The 23,562-nt window shown below is 49.0% G+C and overlaps 1 protein-coding gene across 2 annotated transcripts in view; it reads left to right on the top strand.

Moving 5' to 3' along the window:
- Positions 1 to 23,562, top strand: part of usp34 (ubiquitin specific peptidase 34) — a 62,362-nt gene that overhangs the window by 13,377 nt on the left and 25,423 nt on the right. For both annotated transcript variants that reach the window (XM_079264773.1, XM_079264772.1), the window contains exons 8-44: positions 1,002 to 1,063; positions 1,139 to 1,220; positions 1,310 to 1,402; positions 1,524 to 1,649; positions 1,727 to 1,856; positions 1,955 to 2,088; positions 3,541 to 4,250; positions 4,335 to 4,549; positions 4,650 to 4,765; positions 6,298 to 6,425; positions 7,684 to 7,773; positions 8,632 to 8,727; positions 8,825 to 8,907; positions 9,599 to 9,753; positions 9,833 to 9,946; positions 10,932 to 11,031; positions 11,136 to 11,298; positions 11,378 to 11,504; positions 11,625 to 11,775; positions 13,952 to 14,052; positions 14,126 to 14,341; positions 15,818 to 15,943; positions 16,030 to 16,152; positions 16,232 to 16,315; positions 17,980 to 18,066; positions 18,165 to 18,365; positions 18,442 to 18,524; positions 18,596 to 18,636; positions 18,742 to 18,866; positions 19,212 to 19,364; positions 19,485 to 19,589; positions 19,676 to 19,770; positions 19,871 to 20,175; positions 20,309 to 20,472; positions 21,161 to 21,226; positions 21,305 to 21,451; positions 21,532 to 21,588. In XM_079264773.1, the coding sequence (XP_079120899.1) occupies positions 1,002 to 1,063; positions 1,139 to 1,220; positions 1,310 to 1,402; positions 1,524 to 1,649; positions 1,727 to 1,856; positions 1,955 to 2,088; positions 3,541 to 4,250; positions 4,335 to 4,549; positions 4,650 to 4,765; positions 6,298 to 6,425; positions 7,684 to 7,773; positions 8,632 to 8,727; positions 8,825 to 8,907; positions 9,599 to 9,753; positions 9,833 to 9,946; positions 10,932 to 11,031; positions 11,136 to 11,298; positions 11,378 to 11,504; positions 11,625 to 11,775; positions 13,952 to 14,052; positions 14,126 to 14,341; positions 15,818 to 15,943; positions 16,030 to 16,152; positions 16,232 to 16,315; positions 17,980 to 18,066; positions 18,165 to 18,365; positions 18,442 to 18,524; positions 18,596 to 18,636; positions 18,742 to 18,866; positions 19,212 to 19,364; positions 19,485 to 19,589; positions 19,676 to 19,770; positions 19,871 to 20,175; positions 20,309 to 20,472; positions 21,161 to 21,226; positions 21,305 to 21,451; positions 21,532 to 21,588 (5,154 nt within the window). The remainder of the gene's footprint in view (positions 1 to 1,001; positions 1,064 to 1,138; positions 1,221 to 1,309; positions 1,403 to 1,523; positions 1,650 to 1,726; positions 1,857 to 1,954; positions 2,089 to 3,540; positions 4,251 to 4,334; positions 4,550 to 4,649; positions 4,766 to 6,297; positions 6,426 to 7,683; positions 7,774 to 8,631; positions 8,728 to 8,824; positions 8,908 to 9,598; positions 9,754 to 9,832; positions 9,947 to 10,931; positions 11,032 to 11,135; positions 11,299 to 11,377; positions 11,505 to 11,624; positions 11,776 to 13,951; positions 14,053 to 14,125; positions 14,342 to 15,817; positions 15,944 to 16,029; positions 16,153 to 16,231; positions 16,316 to 17,979; positions 18,067 to 18,164; positions 18,366 to 18,441; positions 18,525 to 18,595; positions 18,637 to 18,741; positions 18,867 to 19,211; positions 19,365 to 19,484; positions 19,590 to 19,675; positions 19,771 to 19,870; positions 20,176 to 20,308; positions 20,473 to 21,160; positions 21,227 to 21,304; positions 21,452 to 21,531; positions 21,589 to 23,562) is intronic.

Raw genomic sequence — 23,562 nt, 5'->3', positions numbered from 1 at the left:
GATGCTTTACCAGGTTAGTTTGCTAAATGCTAAGCTAATGGACATGGAGGAGAGAGATACGATGCTTTACCAGGTTAGTTTGCTAAATGCTAAGCTAATGGACCTGGAGGAGAGAGATACGATGTTTTACCAGGTCACTTTGCTAAATGCTAAGCTAATGGACATGGAGGAGAGAGATACGATGCTTTACCAGGTTAGTTTGCTAAATGCTAAGCTAATGGACATGGAGGAGAGAGATACGATGTTTTACCAGGTCACTTTGCTAAATGCTAAGCTAATGGACATGGAGGAGAGAGATACGATGCTTTACCAGGTCATTCATTCATGAAGACGACTCCTGGAACCGTTTCCCCAGAGGAAGGACTGTCCTTCTTTTAGAAGACAGAACTGAAGATGGTTTTTTTTTTTGGACTTGGCCAGACTTAACATCCATCCTTTGGACGAGTCCTGTGTTATTATATTAAACCTCGCTACTGGATCGGCTAAACCTGAGCAGTCTGTGTCGTATCGGTATCTACTGACATTAAACATCAGATGATGGTATCGGATTGAGAAAGGTGTGGGTCGGCGCCAAACCACAAATAACAAAATGGTGTCGGACAGCACAGAACCTCAGATATCTGCATCAAACTGGTGTCAGCCGAAAGTAGACCTGAGAGGTTTGTGTCAGGTTGGAAATGGAAAAAACTGTTGGGTCATCTGTAGTGAAATGTGAATAAAATCAGCAGAAAACTCTTTTTTTGGCCAAATGAAGGCCTGGAACCCCAACCCAGAGGACAGTTAGAGGACTACATGTAGTGTTTTGTTTTTATTTATTTTATTTTGGGACAGTTTCTATTCACACTGATCTTTGAATATTCTTCTGACTCGATGTCATTTCTAACAACAAGCTTTAATAAAACCACAACATAAAGTATGAAGCAGGGAGGATCCCAGCTGATAAAAGAAAAGATGTAAAAAATAAAGCTCAGATTACAGTCTGTCGTTCTGTTTTTCCTCAGAATCAGCTCCACACCTTCAACGATGTGTGCAACAACGAGTCTCTGGTGTCGGACACAGAAACGTAAGTTCCTGGAAGCCCCGTTGTGTTGCCTGTCGCTCCGTTGAGCTGCATTGACGCCGTGCTTCTCCGTTTCAGATCCATAGCGAAGGAGCTGGCCGACTGGCTGATCCAGAACAACATCGTGGAGCACCTATTTGGACCGAATTTGCACATCGAGGTGAGGACTTTGCAGCCTCCAGAGGAAGTGGATCCCTGTGATTAAACAGCACATGTGTGAGACGTATTTCCTCCCAACGCTGTTTTCAGATCATCAAGCAGTGCCAAGTGATCCTGAACTTCTTGGCTGCGGAGGGCCGACTCAGCACGCAGCATGTGGACTGCATCTGGGCTGCAGCACAGGTCCGAGCGCCGGATTGTTTCCTCCCAGAGCCTCATAAGGCTTGAGGTGGTCCTGCTGTCAGAGTAGCATCCCTCCTGCTGCACTCACACGCTTTTATCTGTCTTTACGGTTTGTTTCCAGTTGAAGCACTGCAGCCGCTACATCCACGACCTTTTCCCGTCTCTCATTAAAAACCTGGACCCGGGACCTCTCCGTCATGTCCTGAACCTGGTGTCTGGCCTGCATCCCAGTGCCCACACCGAGCAGGTTGTTCTGTAAACCAACGCTGTGCGGTGACGCCACACACTCTGTGCATGTCCTCACTCTGTGTCCTTCCTCTGCAGACGTTATACCTGGCCTCCATGCTCATCAAGGCTCTGTGGAACAACGCTCTGGCTGCAAAGGCTCAGCTCTCCAAGCAGAGCTCCTTTGCCTCCCTGTTGAAAACCAACCTCCCCATGGGGAACAAGAAAGGTCAGCCCTGATGCCTCTAGACCTTGTTTACATAGATTATAGACATGAGAAGAGCTTCAGATCAGTGCTTGGATGTCTGAAAGTCCTTCCTGTCTCAGGTTCAGCAGCCGGCAGTCCCGACAGCAGCGACAACAGCGACACGCAGCACAGCGGAGGCAGCGACATGGAGATGGAAGATCAGATGATGGTCGGCGGCAGCAAGAGGAGCCAGCAGAGGCTGTCGGATACAGAGGTAAACTCCTCCAGGAGACAAAGCTGCTGGCGTCGTTATTTACCTTCTCTATCACCAACCTAACCTCGGAGATACTGGAGGCGGAGCCTGCTGGCTAATCCCTGCTGCTGCAACCAGCTGCTTCTGGTTCGGTTCGGTTCGGTTCGGTCCTTTCCTGCCCTGCCCTGTTCTGTTCTGGTCCGGTCCGGTCCGGCTCGGCTCTACAGTCATTTACATCTGAGTGAGAACAACACAAGCAGGAAGTCAAACAGGAGAGGACATGGTAGGAAGGTTCTGGTGGACTGGCCCCGTTGGACGCAGGTCTTTACATGAAGCTTCAGGCTTGTTTGTTTGTTTGTTTACTCCCTTCCCACCCCACAATATCACCTATGTTACAATACAAAGAATTAATAGCATAAAGTTGCAAAGAATTGGGCTAAGTTCTCCAACTTTCCAATAAATCCAGCTAAACTAAGCTTCTGTTGAAGCGTGTTGAGCTCATCAGACGCTGCAGCTGGTCCCAGGTATCCAGACAGCGTTGTTTCACGGTGCGGTGGAGCTTTCTCCTCACTTTCCCTCATTTCTCTGATTCCTGGTAAAACTTTTCACTGTTGTTTGCTGTCACAGATTGACGGTTACACTTACCTCTCCGTCCATGCCCACGGCGCCACCTTTACCAGAAATAAACCGCTCATGTGACCCTTACATCACATCCAGGGGTAAATGCAACGTGTTTCCACTCCTTCTTTGCGACGTACGTCTGAAAAAACCGCCTGATGAGCATAAAAACGTTGGCGGGGTTTGGGATGTTTTTCTAAACTCCAGCAGGGTTTTATGGCGATGTTTAGGTTTAATGTGATTCTGGGGCGATGAAAACAAAGAGGAGAGTTTAGGAAGAAGAAAGGGAGGAGTCAGCATGGAAAGACGTTAAATCCTGGTGTTGCATATCGACAGAGGTGATGGATCACATGTAGACGTTCTGGGACCTCTGAAGGAGGACTGAAACTGCAAACTGTCTGGTTTCCCAGACTTTATGCAGAAGCACTGATGTTTACTGTGCTAACTTCCTCAACCTGGAGCGTTAACGTCACATTTCCCCGTCTGAAAGCTGGAAAGCAGCAAGTTAACCCTTCAACCTCCACTGGATCGCAGACGCTCCCGAGGTCTGGTTCATCAGGACTGGGACGCTCATGTGACCCTCCAGCTGGTCATGTGACCCTCCAGCTGGTCATGTGACCCTCCAGCTGGTCATGTGACCCTCCAGCTGGTCATGTGACCCTCCAGCTGGTCCTGTGACCCTCCAGCTGGTCATGTGACCCTCCAGCTGGTCATGTGACCCTCCAGCTGGTCATGTGACCCTCCAGCTGGTCATGTGACCCTCCAGCTGGTCATGTGACCCTCCAGCTGGTCTACGGAGGTTTTCCAGCGTTAAACTCTCCCTTCTGGTCTGAAGGTGTGGTGTTGTTTTGTCAGGAGTCGATGCAGGGCAGCTCGGACGAGACGGCGAACAGCGTGGAGGAGGGCAGCAGCGGGCCGGGCAGCAGCAGCGGCCGCAGCGAAGCCTCCAGCAACGAAGTCGCCTCCAGCCGAGCCAGCCAATCAGCCGGCAGCCCGGGCAGCGAGATGCACTCCGACGACATGGCGGACAGCGAGGCCTTAAAGGAGGAAGAGGAGGATGACGAGGAGGAGGAGGACGAGGACGACGATGAGGAGGAGGAGGAGGACGACGACGAAGGCAACCGTTCAGGAGCAGAAGGCGGTCAGCAGAAAGTGGCCAGCAGGGAGCAGGCGGAGTCCAGGAAGAGGATGGCAGGAGACGCTCCGGGCGACGACGCCAACCACGGGGTGGGCCACATGGCCTCCGGGGGAGGGGCCAAACCCAAAGTCCTGCCCTTCAGTCCAGAGACGTCTGCTGCCATGGTAACAGCAGCATCAGCATCTTTAGATAGCCACATGAGGATGCTGGACGCCTGCTCTGCTTCTTCATCCGCTCGACCAGAAGCGCCCGACCCCCACCAGCCGTCGGCGGACATCGGCTCCTCGCAGATGGTCCAGGGGCCGCAGGAGCCCCCCTGCATGCCAAGACCCGGAAACTTCCTGGGGGAGGCCATTGGTAGCGAGCTCTTCAGCTGTCGCCGGTTCATCGGCCCCCAGCATCACCACCATCACCATCACCATGACGGGTAGGACTGAGGGACATGTTTCCTGCAGGTCGGCACCGTCTCAGAGCTTTCATTAGTTTCCTCTCTGCTCCCCAACCCCCCCAGGCCGATGGTGGAGGACATGCTGAGCGCCGACGACGTCAGCTGCAGCAGCTCCCAGGTCAGCGCCAAGTCGGAGAAAAACATGGCCGACTTTGACGGGGAAGAGTCGGGCTGCGAGGAAGAGCTGGTCCAGATCAACTCGCACGCCGAGCTCAGCTCCCATCTCCAGCAGCACCTGCCCAACCTGGCCTCCATCTATCACGAGCACCTGGTGCAAGGTAAGCCGCGCTTCACAGCCACCAAACTCACCTGTTTCTCTTCTCAAACGTCCAGCCAAGCAGAAGCCAGGATGCTGAGGATGTGGGTGTGTGTCTGCAGGTCCAGCTGTCCATAAGCATCAGTACTCCAGCCATGCCGTGACCGACATCAACCTGGATAACGTTTGTAAGAAGGGGAACACCTTGCTCTGGGACCTGGTCCAGGATGAAGATGCGGTACAGCTTCACTCTCAATATGTCCTCTTTGCTGTTTCACTGGACCGACACAGCTCTTCTTGTTTCATTGTTTATCAGGACTTTAGTCGGAGAATTTGTTTATTTTTCATCTCAAACCTTAAAAATCAGCCTTTTCTTCGTCCCTGACCTTGATTACAGCAGCTTGAAGCACCACACACATTACTGCACTTTTCTTTTCAGGAATTTCATCGTCACAACTTGGACTCCACTCCCACTAGAGTCAGATCCAAACGCGTCTTCATCCAGAATAGTTTGCTTTCATTTTTACTGTACATCAACGTCTCACTGTGTTCAGCAACTTGCAAAAAACTGCAACTTTAGTTTTAGTTTTTTTCCCCCCATAGGACTGAATGGGTTTGGCCGACACAAACCAAAAAACCCAGTCCACTTTGGAAACTTGTAGCTCAGGCTTAGGGATGCAGCGATCCACTTCTTGGGAGTTCTGATCCGATACCGATACCTGAAATGTGAATATTTGCCAATACCAGATGTGTTTATGTGAACATTATTATTACTGCTGTTATAACTGTATAAGATTTCATCAGGTTGTAATAAATGACCCATCCTTTCTGAAGTTACCAATTTGTTACCAATACAAATATAATAACATTACAGATCTAACAATTTCAACAAGTTTTATTCTGATCTAACACATTTTACCTAAATACAACTATAAATGTTGGTTTTGAAACAAAGATCTGGCTTTTAGTGGAACAAAAAATGTCACATTTTAACATTCAAGGCATTTATTTCTTTTAAAACACGTCCGAAGCGTGTCATCGAACACATCTGCGCTGGCTTGACTAGTGTGGTATCAGGTATCGGTTGCGGTATCAGTACACTTTTATGAATACCAAGTACTAGTACACACACTTGGTATTGAAGTGAAACTGATATTGGTATCAGTGCATCCATACTCTGTTTATTTTCACTTAGAAACATCATTCAAAGCTTAAATGGATCTCAAAAGATAAAACTTTGACTTAAATATCTTTCATGGGTTTGGATGATCTTGGGTTATGTTTTGGAGGAAATCAGAAATTGGCCGTGTGTTCACTCAGCCGTGTCTAATGCTGTTTCCCCTGTAAATAGAGAAGTTATATGTAAAAATGGAGGAATTTAAGTAGACTCCAAATGAACCTTGTGTGTGAAGGAACTGGAAATTAAGATATTTTTAGCTACGAGCAGGCTCTGTTGTCGTAGCAACGCTTAACAAGCAGGCTCTGTTGTCGTAGCAACGCTTAACAAGCGGACCCTGTTGTCGTAGCAATGTGTGTGTAAGATTAGAACCACGCACGCACCTCCTCACATAGTGATATTCAGAGGAACAGGATGCATTTTATGATCAATACATCAATAAAAGTTTCTTTAGAAATTTTCCAGGTTTGTTTAATCTGTCTGAACAGCGACTGATTCAGTCAACAGGAAGTAAACGAGTCAACGTGTGCGATGATGCAGAATTGATAGTTTCATAGTTTGATCTGTGATTTATTTTACATTTCTTTGTTTAGATTCACCTGTCTGAGGGGTTGATCAATGAAGCAGAGAAGCTGCTGTGCTCGCTGGTCTGCTGGTTCACCGACAGACAGATCCGGATGCGCTTCATCGAGGGTTGCCTTGACAACTTGGCCCATCATCGGTAGGAGCAACTTTGTTTTTTACCTGATTTAAAAAAACTTCTGCAATGATGAAAATGTCAGCTGATCGTATTTAAAGCAACTGGAATCCACGACTCACTAGCTGGAGAGAGCTCAGAGAAGAGACAGGATGCAGGATGGATGCTGAGTTAGCCGTTTTTAGCTGACAACTCGGAGTGAAAGTCTAAAGTTCAATTCAGCTTTATTTGTACAGCGCCACTTCACAACAGTGTTGTCTCAGGACACTTTACATCCACATCATTTCAAGCCAGTTCCTACATATCCTATAATAGAAACCAACTGATTGCATCGAGTCATGACTTGGATCCAATCCTCCATCCTGAGCTGCACGAGGCGACAGTGGGAAGGAAAAAACCCCCCTTTAACAGGAAGAAAACCTCCGGCAGAACCCGGCTCAGGGAGGGCAGCCATCTGCCTCGACTGGTTGGCGTGGATGACAGGAAAAGTTCTGGAAAGTTGAGTCATGTTGCTCTAAAAGCTGACAAGACGAGTCTCCAAGGGATATTTGATGTAATGTAGACTTGTCTAGTTTCGCGTAGTGGACGCTGGTTTATCAGGCGGTCTCCTGATGTGATCATCATCAGCAGGGCTTTCCATGCTCGCTCGTTTCCTCTCGCCATCTAATTCACTTAAAATATAATAAAATCACAGCGTGAAGCCTCTGGACATCTTCCTCCAGATGAAGCAGAAGAAAGTGCGAACCTCCTACAACGTCTACAGAACGATTCATAACGTTGTTTTAAACAGAAATTTAATCAACAAAAATAAAATCTGTTACTTTGAACAAGGAAACATTCCTGCTTTGTTTTTATCCCAGGAAGTGCAGCTTGCAGGGTGTCGAGCTATTTTGGGTTGATTGGTTAGACTGGTACCCCAACAGCAGGATCCTAAAACAGGAGGCAGGGTCAGGTCTGGTCGGCGGGGGCCTTTCCCAGTGTTTGCTTATAGAAATGCAACAAAAATACGTCCCGACCCGCCATTGGTGGAAACGGGCCAAAAGGCCGGGGTCTGCATCGTGCCTCTGTTTGAGTTTGAGTTGGTGGAAAACATTGCTGCTGTGGCGACTCATTCCTGACGAGCTTTTTGCTTTAGCACATCCGTCAGAAAAGCAGGAGTGTTCAGCTGCTGGGACACCGACATGCTTCAAATGATCTTTTTCTCATTGTTAGTCTAGTTGGGTTATAAAAGATTCTCAGTTTTCCTGCTTTCCGCCTTGTGACTCTTCTTCTCTTCCCTCAGGTCGGTTGTGATTTCCTTACGTCTACTACCGAAGCTTTTTGGCACTTTTCAACAGTTTGGCTCCAGTTACGACACTCACTGGATAACCATGTAAGTAACCATGGCAACCCAGAATCACCTTGAAGAGACCAGGAAGTGTTTTCTCTTCTGGTTCATCTGCATTATTAAAACAATTTGTGCTCAATTAAAACATCAACATCTCAGCTAGCCACCCGTACGACGTCTCAGCTAGCCGCCCGTACGACGTCTCAGCTTGCCGCCCGTGCGACGTCTCAGCTAGCCGCCCGTGCGACGTCTCAGCTAGCCGCCCGTACGACGTCTCAGCTATCCGCCCGTGCGACGTCTCAGCTATCCGCCCGTGCGACGTCTCAGCTATCCGCCCGTGCGACGTCTAAGCTATCCGCCCGTGCGACGTCTCAGCTAGCCGCCCGTGCGACGTCTCAGCTATCCGCCCGTGCGACGTCTCAGCTAGCCGCCCGTGCGACGTCTCAGCTATCCGCCCGTGCGACGTCTCAGCTATCCGCCCGTGCGACGTCTCAGCTAGCCGCCCGTGCGACGTCTCAGCTAGCCGCCCGTGCGACGTCTCAGCTAGCCGCCCGTGCGACGTCTCAGCTAGCCGCATGTGCGACGTCTCAGCTAGCCGCATGTGCGACGTCTCAGCTAGCCGCATGTGCGACGTCTCAGCTAGCCGCATGTGCGACGTCTCAGCTAGCCGCATGTGCGGCGTCTCAGCTAGCCGCCCGTACGGCGTCTCAGCTAGCTGTCTGTACCATAGACATCATATATATGATGTCTATGGTCTGTACGACGTCTCAGCTAGCCGCCTGTGCGACGTCTCAGCTAGCCGTCTCAGCTAGCCGCCTGTGCGACGTCTCACATCGTTCTGATTAAGTCCAGGAACAAACGAGTCTTTGTGAGCTCTGCGCTGACGTTGCTCTTGGTGTTCAGGTGGGCTGAGAAGGAGCTGCACATGATGAAGCTGTTCTTCGACAACCTTCAACATTACATCCAGGAAGTTCGAGAGCAGCGGCACAAGTTTGCACTGTGAGTGTGTCACACCGTCGCCTCTGTCACATTCAGGCTCCAGTTTATTTCAGATAACTCTGGTCAAACACAAACACTGTCTGATGTCTTGTTGCAGCTACAGCCACAGCGCTGAGGTCCAGGTCCGCCTGCAGTTCCTCACCTGCGTCTTCTCCACGCTGGGATCACCAGACCACTTCAGTACGACTCTTATTTCACTCACTGAGCTGGATGATTTATTTGTGTTTGTTTAATTTTAGGTGTTAAAAACCCAACAAAATACATCATACAGCTGTGAGATAAATGCCATCAAACTATCAATTCGTTTCAGTTTTAAGTCATTTAATTTCCTTCAGTTCATCAAAACTACTTAAAATTCGTCTTAAAATCTTCCAGTTTGAATGAAAATGTTGTCATTTAACCACGATGCTGAATGATGTAGAGTAAAGGACCAAGTACAGAACTCTGGGGTTCACCACGGGAATATGTTTTAGCTAACAGATACATGAGGTGTTGGATGAAAAATCTACATGATTCATGTTTTATTATTACTTCTGCCTTGATACAAGAATCAGAAGCATTTATTGTCATGGACCAGCGTCCCAGTACAACACAATTTCTCCAGTACAACCCGTCCAAGAGCACAAACTCGTACAAACATAAAGTACGAGTTTAAACCGGTTTAGAAAGACTGAGACGAATAAAAGCCTATTTAGTTATTTACGTCATTAAAAAGCTTTGATTTCTCTTCATTTTGGGTTTTAACGTGAGTTCCTCCTTCAGTCAGAAACAGTTGTGTGATTGTGAGGAGAAGGTTTTCAGATCCGGGACGTAAAGGTCCGGTTTTCCTTCTGGACCGAGCTGGAAGAGCGTGTGTTTGCTGGTGTTGCAGGACTCAGTCTGGAGCAGGTGGACATCTTGTGGCATTGTCTGGTGGAGGATGTGGAATGCTACGACGACGCTCTGCACTGGTTCCTCAATCAGGTCCGCAGCAAGGACCAGCACGCTATGGGCATGGAGACGTACAAACATCTGTTTCTGGAGAAGGTACCGAATGCAGACGTGTCGGGTTGCCATGGGCAACAACAGCAGCTGCATGTTAATGATGATTTAACCGTGTGTGCAGATACCGCAGCTGAGGCCGGAAACCATCAGCATGACGGGCCTCAATCTCTTCCAGCACCTCTGTAACCTGGCTCGCCTCGCCACCAGCACGCTGGATAATGCCTCCAACTGCGAGGTAGTCCGGCTCTTCGTACTCTTCTCACAACAAGTTTAATCAGCGGAAATATATCTGTCAATCGTCCACTTGTTTTTCTTCAGATTAAATGACAAATTAATACCCACATGTCAGGGGTGTAGCGGTACGCCAGAATCCCGATCGCTGTGTACTAGGGGTGGGAAAATTTGAATCGAAAAATTAGAAATCGGGACTTTTTTCTTCACAATTTTAAAATAATTTTTTTTTCACAATTTTTTTTTTTCAAATAAATAATATGAATGCACTATTAAATTTTTTGTCGTTTTTAGTTTTTTTATTGATCTTTTAACTTGTCTTCTTGGGCATTATAGCAGCAGAATGATGGTCTGGCTGCTGCGCTGTTTTTTCCTCATTGAAATGAAGAAAAATGACGAGAAAAAAAAACGTTTTATACATTTTTTTTGTTTTCAATCTACACAAATCAGCAATATCTGAGAATTTTGAGAATCACAATTTGAGTCGAGTCGGCACCAAAAAATTTAAATCAAATCGGGACAAAAGTGTTTCGTCACAGCTCTAGTATGTAGGTTAGTTTTAAGATTGCAGTTTGGTTCTTTTTTTTTTTTTGCCATATCGTCGGCTTGCCATGACGTCAGCTAACCAGGACGTCAGTTATTTGGTAGTAAACGGTGTTTAAATAAAGAGCTTACTAAGATCAGAGAAATCTAAATAAATAACAAGGTAAATAAGTGAATAAATAGAGTGAGATAAAACCAACATGAAGCCGATGAAAGTTTCCCAAACTAAATGCTAGAAGTTGGTGAGAGTTTACAGAAATGTATCTCTTGACCTTCGGTGAGTATTTTATTGTTGCTAACTGTCTGATCTGCAGGAATGCTTCTGGGAGGTTTGGTGTCTCCCAGTGAAACAGGATTCTTCTGAAAGCACCAGGCCATGTGACCAACACATTCACCCTGACCTCAGTTGTATTTTAAAGATGTCTGGTTTGCTTGTGTGTTTCCAGCTGTGTGGGATGGACCAGCTGTGGGGGATCGCTCTGAGAGCTCAGTCTGCTGATATCAGCCGAGCTGCAATCCAGTACATCAACTCCTACTACATCAACGGTCAGTACATGTTCATGATGTTTAGGTTCGCGGGCTGGAGAAAAGGCTTTCTGCGTTTCCAGCGACTTAAGGCCATGACAAAGGAGAGGTTATTTTGTGTGCAGCCGGTAAGACGGGCCTGGAGAAGGAGCAGGAGTTCATCAGGAAGTGTATGGAGAGCCTTCTGATGGCCTCAGCCAACCTGGAAAAAGATGCCTTCTCCAGCCTCATGAGCATCGAGAGGGGGCTGCTCATGCTGAAAACGCACCTGGAGGCCTTCCGGCGCAGGTAAACCCAGCTGCTGCATGTCCGGAGTTAGGACTGACTATAAAAGCTGAGAGTAATCCTACGTTTCTGTCTCCATAAGGTTTGCTTACCACCTGCGCCAGTGGCAGATAGAGGGCACGGGAATCAGCAGCCATCTGAAAGCTCTGAGCGATAAACAGTCTCTGCCGCTCAGGATCGTCTGCCAACCCGCTGGCCTGCCCGACAAGGTGACGCACCGGCTTTCCGCCCACTAACGGCTGTGTTGATGTCTCAACCTGAGGCGGAGAACTGGAAAAGATAAAGTTAAAGCGAGAGAGCTGATTCCCACTTTTGTCTTTTGTTAAAAGATGACCATTGAGATGTATCCCAGCGACCAGGTTGCTGACCTGCGAGCCGAGGTCACCCACTGGTACGAGAACCTGCAGAAGGAGCAGATGAACCAGCAGGCGCAGCTGCAAGAGTTCGGACAAGGCGGCCGGCAGCCTGGAGATTTCCCAGGTCCACTTTTCCCTTTTGCAAACATCTGTCATCATCCTGCGACGTATTGTGTGTGCTTGATGTCGGCTTCTGTTCCGTCTTATTTACTGAACCCAAATGCTGAAAGCATGAAGGTTTACTATCGCTTATTACTCTGTTTCCATGTCAGTTTTGGCGTCGAGCCCCCTGCACCCCCCCCAGCTTTAAGACGTGCCTCTCGGTTGGGATCATTGTCTGCTTTGACTTTTCCTCTACAAGGTTTTGCATTGTTCACGTAGTTGGAGAAAAACAAGCAGTTTTTTCCTGTCCTGTAGAAATGAACGGGACTCACCAACATGAAACCCAGATCATTTCAGAACCCTTCAGCTCAGGCCGACTTTCACATAAAAACACTCAAAGTCAAACAGGCCACGAAAGATGACACTTTGACTTAATTAAAGGACATTTCACAGTTTTGACACAACTGCAGATTTTAGGCAAAAATCGGATGTCATGCACGAATCTGATCTAAGAAATTATTGTAAAATTCTTCTCAAACAGTCTCACTCAGTTTTTCATGTGAATATGTGCGTTACAAAACATCAGTTAGATGGCTTCAGGTGAACATCAGCTGCAAAGTGGCTGCAAAACAGCTGCAAAGTGGCTGCAAACAGCTGCAAAGTGGCTGCAAACAGCTGCAAAGTGGCTGCAAAGTGGCTGCAAACAGCTGCAAAGTGGCTGCAAAACAGCTGCAAAGTGGCTGCAAACCGCTGCAAAGTGGCTGCAAACCGCTGCAAAGTGGCTGCAAACCGGCTGCAAAACAGCTGCAAACCGGCTGCAAAACAGCTGCAAAGTGGCTGCAAAACAGCTGCAAAGTGGCTGCAAAACAGCTGCAAAGTGGCTGCAAAACAGCTGCAAAGTGGCTGCAAACCGCTGCAAAGTGGCTGCAAACCGCTGCAAAGTGGCTGCAAAGTGGCTGCAAACCGCTGCAAAGTGGCTGCAAACCGCTGCAAAGTGGCTGCAAAACAGCTGCAAAGTGGCTGCAAAACAGCTGCAAAGTGGCTGCAAACCGCTGCAAAGTGGCTGCAAACCGCTGCAAAGTGGCTGCAAACCGCTGCAAACCGCTGCAAACCGGCTGCAAACCGGCTGCAAACCGGCTGCAAACCGCTGCAAACCGGCTGCAAACCGCTGCAAACCGGCTGCAAACCGGCTGCAAAGTGGCTGCAAACCGGCTGCAAAACCGCTGCAAACCGGCTGCAAAACCGCTGCAAAGTGGCTGCAAAACCGCTGCAAAGTGGCTGCAAAACCGCTGCAAAGTGGCTGCAAAACCGCTGCAAAGTGGCTGCAAACCGCTGCAAAGTGGCTGCAAACCGCTGCAAAGTGGCTGCAAACCGCTGCAAAGTGGCTGCAAAACAGCTGCAAAGTGGCTGCAAAACAGCTGCAAAGTGGCTGCAAAACAGCTGCAAAGTGGCTGCAAAACAGCTGCAAAGTGGCTGCAAACCGCTGCAAAGTGGCTGCAAACCGGCTGCAAAACCGCTGCAAAACATTCAACAGAAACCTGGTTTTTCAGACCAAAACATGTTTTCAACTTTCAACACCATTTAAATTTGTTCACATCCAAATAAAATAAATTACATCCATGCGTTCCTCCAACCCTGCTGATGATCACGGTTCATCGTTTTGACATGAATGTTTGGAAAACAACTGAAAGCGTTTTGTTCTGCCAGCTGTCACCCGTCTGCAGACTGACTGTGTCCCAACATCCACCCTGTTCCCCACATGGTGCCCTGTCTCCCGCCATCTTCTGGCAGTGTCCGAATGTCCAGAGAAAACAGTCGTGCCCTCAGAATTACCCACAATGCACCTTGTAACGTAACATCAATCGTCCCTAGACGGGTCGGTATGGACCACGATGCATTGCAGCAGGACCTCAAGGTGACACGAAGGTCAAAGCAGGTTAAAAGAAACTGAAATAATTTATTTTATGTCCTGATTAATGAAATGTTCTACAGAGAAATAAAATTTAAAGAAATAAATGTTCACATAAGTTATGGAACGATGCGTGGTGGTTGTCATGGTGACATTCGGACACATTGGTGCATAGTGTCTCTGTTGCCGTAGCAACGCCAACAAGCAGCCTGTGAGAGTGGAATCAGTAAAGGTGATCAGGTTGGATCAAAAGGTTCCCGGTGCGTAATGTCTGCTTGTGGTCCTGCAGGAGGTCTGATGGGACCGGTCAGAATGATCTCCTCTGGACATGAACTCACCACAGACTACGACGAGAAGACGCTGCATGAGCTGGGCTTCAAAGACATGCAGGTAACGTCCTGCGTTCTTCCTCAGCTTCACCGCCGCTTTCTGGCAGAGCTGATTGTTCCCCGTCTGATCCCAGATGGTGTTTGTCTCCTTGGGAGCGCCGCGGAGGGAGAGGAAAGGCGACGGCGTCCAGCTGCCGGCTTCCTGTCTGCCACCGCCTCAGAAGGAGCACATCCCCATGCTGCTGCTCCTCCAGGAGCCCCACCTCACCACGCTCTTCGACCTGCTGGAGATGCTGGCCTGCTTTAAACCCCCCAGTCCCAACGCAGACCGAGCGCAGGACAGCCCACAGGTAGGGGAGGGGTGGTGGAGCGCTGTCTCTATGAAACCATGAATGTTTGAGAACTTCACCTTTTAAACCAGAGCTTTAAGTGTGTCGGTACGCAGCGGCACTTTGAAATCTTATCCCTTTGCATATCGGGACTATGTTTTTTTACAGCAACCAGTATACCCTCCTACGACTTCACCGCATATTACAACTTCTATTTGTTGATTTTTATTTTAAAAAAAACAACAAAGTCGCCTCAAAAGAAATGTATTAAGACCGGTTTAAACTCCTCCCACAGCCGCTTTGCTTTCATTCAGACACTGTTGCCAACTTGGAGACTTTCTCGCTAAATCTGGAGACTTTTTTTTGTTAAAAGCGACAAATCTAGCAGCTTTTACTGGAGTTATTAGAGACTTTTCTGGTGTTTTGGTGACTGACTTGAAGGCACATATTGTTCTGCAGTTACTGTAAGGAAGGAGCAGCGGGAGCCTCTCCCGTCCTAAAGCACTCCCAGGCGGCCAGTCTCAGTCGGCTCCGGCTGCAGGTCAATGTAGAATAACTGCAGTAGGTTGTGGAAGTTCACCTAAACATAGTTTATACCATTGTCAGTGACAACTGGCTGCATTATTTTCCTAAACATAGTTCGGCCAGTTAAACACTGTAATATCCCTCCGTTACGGGGCGTTACCATAGCAACGCGTTAACCAGCTGGTTCAGATCAGCTGTCTTATAACAGGTGAATGAGAGAAACGCGCTGCAGCCTGACAGCGGTTGTTTGGTATAAAACGTAAAATAGTTCCTATATAAGCGGTAAAAGTGGATTAAACAACTCGGAACCGTCCATTAGACGGTTATAATGCACGACACGGAGTCTAGAACACCACGACGCGCAGCGTTGTTTAATCCTTACTTATATTTATCTGAGTTTACATCAGTATTTACTCTTTGTCAAGACAAAGCTTCATGTTTGTTTTCTAAAATATGTGGAATCCTAAATACATTGTTTGAAAGTCACATTTTAATGTTAACTATATTCATGTTGTTAAAGATAATGGATTATTGTGTTGAATATCGGGATCTCAATTTCAGTCAAAATAATTGTGATTATAATTTTTGCCATAATCGAGCAGCCTGAGTCTGAAGGCAGCGTTTGGAAACATTCTGGTTTTTACATGAGAACAGACGAGACTTCCTGCATCTGGAAGCTGTTTAACACCAAAATAACACCTGATAGTAAAACTAGAAACATGTGACAGCGGCTCCGTTGGAGCGGTGGAGATGAATGTGTTTGCATGGAGTATAAAGTTGCATGAAGGAGCCACGGCGTGATGAAAAGCAAAAACCTGGTTTCAGAGTCAAATCGACAGGAAAAGAGTTCCGATCATCCAGCAAACACACGAACTGGCTGTAAAAGCTGATATTAACGTGGCTGTGAAGCAAAGACACACAGTTTTCTGCCAGGTTGTCACTGAACAACGTGTGTTTGTGGTTTACACTCAGAGTGTACGGTGTGAGGAGCTCCACCTGCACGCTGAGAATCTGTCCCGCAGAGTTTGGGAGCTGCTGATGCTCCTTCCCACGTGTCCCAAGATGCTGCAGGCCTTCCAGAACATCTCCGAGGAGACGGTCAGTCAGCATGCTCTGCGCGCACACACACACACACCCCACGATGCTCGCGGCAAACGCCTGACGACTTGTTTTTCTGCTGGCAGAATGAAGACGGCCTGTGCTGGAAGGAGCTGCTGAGGATCAGAAGTCCCCACAAGCTGCTGTACGCTCTGGAGATCATCGAGGCTCTGGGAAAACCCAACCGGAGAATCCACAGAGAGTCCACAGTGAGGGTTTCACACGAGAAGCAGGCTGCTGGTACGACCAGAAGCACATGAGTTATACATGCTGTTTGTGTTCTTCCAGGGGAGCTACAGCGACCTGTATCCGGACTCCGATGATTCCAGTGAAGATCAGATAGAAAACAGCAAGAACACCTGGAGCTGCAAGGTAGAGTGAAACCCACTGTGAAGCTGGAAGTTCTCAGGCCTTGTCCCCACAAAACCCAGACAGTTCTTCCCGACCTGGACCGTTGTCCGCAGCAAAACACAGAGTTCTGCATCAAAACGATGGTTTTAAAAACCTCCCACCAAAGTGGAGATGTTTGAATGCTCTGTCTGCGTGTGGACGGATAGAACCGCAGGTTTTAGGTTTTATACGTAGCCGCCTGCAACAGGAAACGCCTTGACGTCACGCGTCTTTGTTTATGGAACCGAGCCTCTTCTATACTTTTATAATGTATAAAACAAGAACAGGAAGAAGTTCTTTTATTATTAGTCAGTATCGTCAAACTTTCATCAACATTTCCTGTCTGGCCTTTTCAAAATAAAACCGCAGGAACACCACTAACTAGACCGCCAGCTCCCACATTAGCAGCTAACGCTAAGACCACCATCTCCCACGTTAGCAGCTAACGCTAAGACCGCCACCTCCCACATTAGCAGCTAACGCTAAGACCGCCACGTCCCACATTAGCAGCTAATGCTAAGACCGCCACCTCCCACATTAGCAGCTAACGCTAAGACCACCATCTCCCACATTAGCAGCTAACGCTAAGACCATCTCCCACATTAGCAGCTAACGCTAAAACCACCATCTCCCACGTTAGCAGCTAACGCTAAGACCGTCACCTCCCACATTAGCAGCTAACGCTAAGACCGCCACGTCCCACATTAGCAGCTAATGCTAAGACCGCCACCTCCCACATTAGCAGCTAACGCTAAGACCACCATCTCCCACATTAGCAGCTAACGCTAAGACCATCTCCCACATTAGCAGCTAACGCTAAAACCACCATCTCCCACGTTAGCAGCTAACGCTAAGACCGCCACCTCCCACATTAGCAGCTAACGCTAAGACCGCCACGTCCCACATTAGCAGCTAATGCTAAGACCGCCACCTCCCACATTAGCAGCTAACGCTAAGACCACCATCTCCCACATTAGCAGCTAACGCTAAGACCATCTCCCACATTAGCAGCTAACGCTAAAACCACCATCTCCCACATTAGCAGCTAACGCTAAGACCGCCACCTCCCACATTAGCAGCTAATGCTAAGACCGCCACCTCCCACATTAGCAGCTAATGCTAAGACCGCCACCTCCCACATTAGCAGCTAATGCTAAGACCGCCACCTCCCACGTTAGCAGCTAACGCTAAGACCGCCACCTCCCACGTTAGCAGCTAACGCTAAGACCGCCACCTCCCACATTAGCAGCTAATGCTAAGACCGCCACCTCCCACATTAGCAGCTAACGCTAAGACCGCCAGCTCCCACATTAGCAGCTAACGCTAAGACCTCCATCTCCCACATTAGCAGCTAACGCTAAGACCGCCACCTCCCACATTAGCAGCTAACGCTAAGACCGCCACTTCCCACATTAGCAGCTAACGCTAAGACCGCCACTTCCCACATTAGCAGCTAACGCTAAGACCGCCACCTCCCAGATTAGCGGCTGTTGCTGCGACCGCCAGCTAACGTTAAGACGACTAGCTTTAACCAGTGTGAACCAACTGAATGTGTGGTCAGTTTGGGATCAATATGGCGGCTAATCTGCAATGATTGACACGTCTTGCTTCAGTTGTTTATGTATTTCTGTCATCTGCTGCTTCAGTTTGTTTCATCCGGAGGTTTGCAGCTTCTCCTGGAGATTTTCAGCTCAGGCATCCTCGAGCCCAAAGACCAGGAGTCCTGGACTGTGGTGAGACACACAAACATCTTTGTTTCCTGCTCGGCTACAAAGAAACGACAGCTTGATGGAAATGATGGCGTCTGAGTTGAGGTTTGTTTTCGCCACAGTGGCAGCTGGACTGCCTGGCCTGCCTGCTGAAGCTGATCTGCCAGTTTGCTGTGGACCCTGCAGACCTGGATCTGGCCTACCACGACATTTTCTCCTGGTCCAGCCTCGCCGACAACCAACGCAAACGGGCCTGGCCCGGAAAATCCCGCAAGTCTACAGTGGATCACGGGAAAGGGCTGCACATCCCTCGCCTGACGGAGGTAAGATCCCTCTGAGCCGCTGTGCAGAAGCGCTGCGTTCACACAGCTCTGAGCAGGACTCGCCTCGTCTTCCCAGGTCTTCCTTGGTCTCGTCCAAGGCACCAACCTGATCCAGCGCCTCATCAACGTGTCCTACACCTACGACAACCTTGCACACAGGTGAAACATTCTGTCTGAGACATTTTAACTGAGAAAAGGATGGTTTCCACATCTTCTTCTTTCCTTTGCAGAGTTCTTAAGGCTCAGTCTGACCACAGGTCTCGACACGAAGGTGAGAATTTGAGGAGTTTTCTTCATAACTCCGGACTTGTTGGTCAGGAGTCCTGCTTCTTTACCAGGAACATTTAAATTGAATGTCAGGTGTGTTTCCCAACAGTGACGCACTACTCCATGTGGCTCCTGGTGAGCTGGGCTCACTGCTCCTCCAGCGTCAAGTCCAGCTTAGCTGACAGCGAGCACCTCCACGACTGGCTGAAGAAACTCACCCTGCTGGTGCCTGAGGTGAGCCCCCGCCGTGGCGCCCCGCTCTGCAAAGCGGGCTCAGGAACGATGACGTTTAGACTTGGTAACCGCTGGTGACCAGTTAACGCCTCGAGCGGAGGCCTGAGCTGTCGGTTTCCACCGCAGGCTGGTTGAACGTCGAAGGACTTCAGTGCAGAAGAAGTAAAAGACAGAATTGATTCCGAATCGAGACGTTTGCTTCCGGATAGCGTTAGTGGCGGTCGAGTCAGAGCTGAGGGTTGCAGGAACGGGAGGATAATAACAGCGGATGGCTGCAAAGCGGTGGGAATGTGAAGGGAAATGTGTGTGTTGGTCGTGGAACATCTTCTGTGGTGTGTTTTTCAGCCGGCGGTGAGACACGAGGCGTGCAATGGCCTCTACAAGCTCTCGCTGTCTGGTTTGGAAGGAGGAGAATCCATCAACCGGTCCTTTCTGCTGCTCGCCGCCTCAACGCTGCTCAAGTTCCTGCCTGATGCTCAGGCGCTCAAGCCTCTGAGGGTGGGTGTGAAACGGCTGATCCCAGCGGACGCTCCTGTCTGCGATGTGTCGGATCACCTGCTGGTTACCTGCTTCTGTCCGACCCGGCGTCTTCAGCCTGGATTCTGTCCCTGTTTCCAGGTGGAGGACTATGAAGAGGAGCCGCTGCTGAGGACTGGCTGTAAGGAATACTTCTGGCTGCTCTGCAAACTCATCGATAACATCCACATTAAAGACGCCAGCCAGGTGAGACCGCTGCGCCCTGAAGCTGAAACATCCTGAGTGTTCCTGCTTTCTGAGCTGCTGTTAGTGTTGATCTGTTTGACTCACAGAAGGTCTCTTCCTCTCTGTCGCTGACTGACTCACTGCAGACCACCCTGCTGGACCTCGACGCTCTGGCCCGACACCTGGCGGACTGCATCAGGAGGTCAGGCGGCTGTAACCGGATTATCCTCTCTGTGACCAATAATCTGACTTAAATCTGAAGTGCTGTCTCTGTTGTCTCTCGGCTCTTCTGTCCCCTTCAGCCGAGAGATTCTGGACCAGCAGGATGGGACCATCGAGGACGACGGGCTGACCGGGCTGCAGCGTTTGGCCTCCAGTGTCCTCAAACACAAGCCTCCGTTCAAGTTCTCTCGCGAAGGGCAGGAGTTCCTGCGGGACGTTTACAACCTCCTCTTCCTCCTGCCGAGCTTGGCCGACCGAGCTCAGCCCAAGTGCAAGTCCCACGCCGCGCGGGCCGCCGCCTACGACCTGCTGGTGGAGATGGTGAAGGGCTCGGTGGAAAACTACCGGCTGCTCCACAACTGGGTCATGTCGCAGCACATGCAGGGTGAGTGCTCGCCGTGGCGACACGGAACCAAACCACTGATAACCTCAACATAAGTAATCCTCATAAACGGGTGACGATGGAGACGCTGGAACCTCCATCTTACATGATTCACTGGGTGATGTCTTCCCTGCAGCCTCTCACGCCCCGTACAAGTGGGACTACTGGCCGCATGATGACGTTCGGGCCGAGTGCCGCTTCGTGGGTCTGACCAACCTGGGAGCAACCTGCTACCTGGCCTCCACCATCCAGCAGCTCTACATGATCCCCGAGGCTCGGCAGGCCGTCTTCACTGCCAAGGTCAGTACGGAGGATCCCCAGCGCCTCACACAGACATGGTTCTGGTTCTGGTTCGGTGTTTGCTGGGGACGAAACATCAACATCTTGGAGATTTAGGCTCTGAATATCGTCTGTATATCGTTTTCGTGTCGTCTGCGTGTCATCGGTTACAGCATCACTGCTGCGTTGGTCCACAGTACTCCCTTCTTATTGGTCGGTTTACATTTTTCCATCAGTTTGTTTGTTAAAAACGGAAGAAATACTGCAAGATGGCGGCGTAACCATCTGCTCGAGTGTGAGAGCGCATTTCACCGCGGTGCAGATGGCATGCGACCATAGATCCAGACTCAGACATCAACGTTGTCTCACTTCACCTCCGCTGTAAAGTCACGGCACATTTAACATCACAATTCCAAATCAAAGACGTGGACGTTTACCAGCTCCTCACGCTGCTAGTGACGACGCCGTTTGATGATGTCATCAAGCGCGTGCAGATCAACCTCAAGGTCGGCTTGGAAGCTGCAGGATTTATGGTAGGGGAGGCGAGACACAGCGGAAGGGTTTGGTGTTTAAACTGTTGGCGTTGTGTGAACGTAGTCATTAAAGTGATTGTAAAACTGATCGTTGCCAAGGCGACACTTTAACGCCGATGTCGGCCGATAACATCTGGAGCTTGCATCATATCCGGGTTCTGAATGTGTGTCTGCAGTACGCTGAGGACATCAAGCACAAGACGACGCTGCTGGAGCTGCAGAAGATGTTCACGTATCTGATGGTAAGTTTCCCAGTCGGTGTGTCTTGCAGAACCTCCTGCTGCTTCTGCTGATGCTTCTGTCCCTGGCTGCTTCTGCAGGAGAGCGAGAGGAAAGCGTACAACCCACGGCCATTCTGCAAAACCTACACGATGGACAAGCAGCCTCTGAACACTGGGGAGCAGAAAGACATGACAGAGTTTTTCACGGATCTCATCACCAAGATAGAGGAGATGTCGCAGGAGCTGGTAACGTAAAAACGCTTCTAATCCTGAAAATATGCTGAACGATGTGCATCCTAACCGCAGCGCCTTGTTTGTTTCACCAGAAAAACACGGTGAAAGCTTTGTTTGGAGGCGTCATCACCAACAACGTGGTGTCTCTGGTGAGTGGAGCGACAGTCATTCTGACTGATGTGTTTCTGTCTGTTGTTTTCACGTCTCACGTCGTAAACAACGCATTAAAACCCAATCCGCTGCAGAGTTGCGTCTGTTGTTTTCACGTCGTAAACAACGCACTAAAACCTGATCTGCTGCAGAGCTCCGTCTGTTGTGTTCACGTCGTAAACAACGCATTAAAACCCGATCTGCTGCAGAGTTCCGTCTGTTGTTTTCACGTCGTAAACAACGCACTAAAACCCGATCTGCTGCAGAGCTCCGTCTGTTGTGTTCACGTCGTAAACAACGCATTAAAACCCGATCCGCTGCAGAGTTGCGTCTGTTGTTTTCACGTCGTAAACAACGCACTAAAACCCGATCTGCTGCAGAGCTCCGTCTGTTGTGTTCACGTCGTAAACAACGCATTAAAACCCGATCTGCTGCAGAGCTCCGTCTGTTGTTTTCACGTCGTAAACAACGCATTAAAACCCGATCCGCTGCAGAGTTCCGTCTGTTGTTTTCACGTCGTAAACAACTCATTAAAACCCGATCACCTGCAGAGTTCTGTCTGTTGTGTTCACGTCGTAAACAACGCACTAAAACCCGATCTGCTGCAGAGTTCTGTCTGTTGTGTTCACGTCGTAAACAACACATTAAAACCCGATCCGCTGCAGAGTTCCATCTGTTGTGTTCACGTCGTAAACAACGCATTAAAACCCGATCCGCTGCAGAGTTCCGTCTGTTGTTTTCACGTCGTGAACAACTCATTAAAACCCGATCACCTGCAGAGTTCTGTCTGTTGTTTTCACGTCGTAAACAACGCATTAAAACCCGATCTGCTGCAGAGTTCTGTCTGTTGTTTTCACGTCGTAAACAACGCATTAAAACCCGATCACCTGCAGAGTTCCGTCTGTTGTTTTCACGTCGTAAACAACGCATTAAAACCCGATCTGCTGCAGAGTTCCGTCTGTTGTGTTCACGTCGTAAACAACGCATTAAAACCCGATCCGCTGCAGAGTTCCGTCTGTTGTTTTCACGTCGTAAACAACTCATTAAAACCCGATCTGCTGCAGAGTTCCGTCTGTTGTGTTCACGTCGTAAACAACGCATTAAAACCCGATCCGCTGCAGAGTTCCGTCTGTTGTTTTCACGTCGTAAACAACTCATTAAAACCCGATCACCTGCAGAGTTCTGTCTGTTGTTTTCACGTCGTAAACAACGCATTAAAACCCGATCTGCTGCAGAGTTCCGTCTGTTGTTTTCACGTCGTAAACAACGCATTAAAACCCGATCTGCTGCAGAGTTCTGGTTTCTCAGCTGGAACTGTGTTGGAGAGCTCGGACCGGCGGAGTGGGTCCTGTTTCAGCTGCAAACAAGTTTATTTCACTCCTCCTAACTTTTTTTGGATCCTTCTACAAGTTAACCACGAAGAGGAAGATGAGGAAGATTCTGACATTTTCATTCTGCATCCTTCTGTTTCTATCGGCCGACTGCAGACGGCTAGCTAACAACAGATACGCATTAATACCTCATTGGGTACCTCATTCCTGACCTGGAGAGGCGCTTCCTTTGCTAAATGCTAATGTCAGATAAACGGTTGGAGTAAAGACAGGTCTCCGACCGTCGTCGTCCTCTGTGCCGACGGCGCTTCAAACCTGCGAATGGAAAACTGAGCTGCTGCACATGAAGGAGGAAATGTGTGATATGTGCATGTAGGATGGCAGCTGTGTGGCTAAATCTGCTCCAGAACGTCCCAAAGATTCGCCACGAGGTCCGGGTCTGGACTCTCTAATCAAACCAAAGATGCTTTACTTATCCCCGAGGGGAAATTCAAGGTTCAAGTCAGCTCGTCCAAGGTTAGACATACAGACATTTACATTTGAAAAGTTTACAAAACGAAACTGATACTTCCGTCCTGCAGCCAGTCTTTTAACTGGCGCTGCCTTATAAATGAGGAAAGATGACATGAGGAAGGATGGGTG

Source organism: Telmatherina bonti, assembly GCF_933228915.1.
Source record: "Telmatherina bonti genome assembly, chromosome: 3".
Lineage (NCBI taxonomy): Eukaryota > Metazoa > Chordata > Actinopteri > Atheriniformes > Telmatherinidae > Telmatherina > Telmatherina bonti.
The sequence above is the reverse complement of the archived record's forward strand: the minus strand, read 5'-3'. Positions and strand labels throughout refer to the sequence as shown.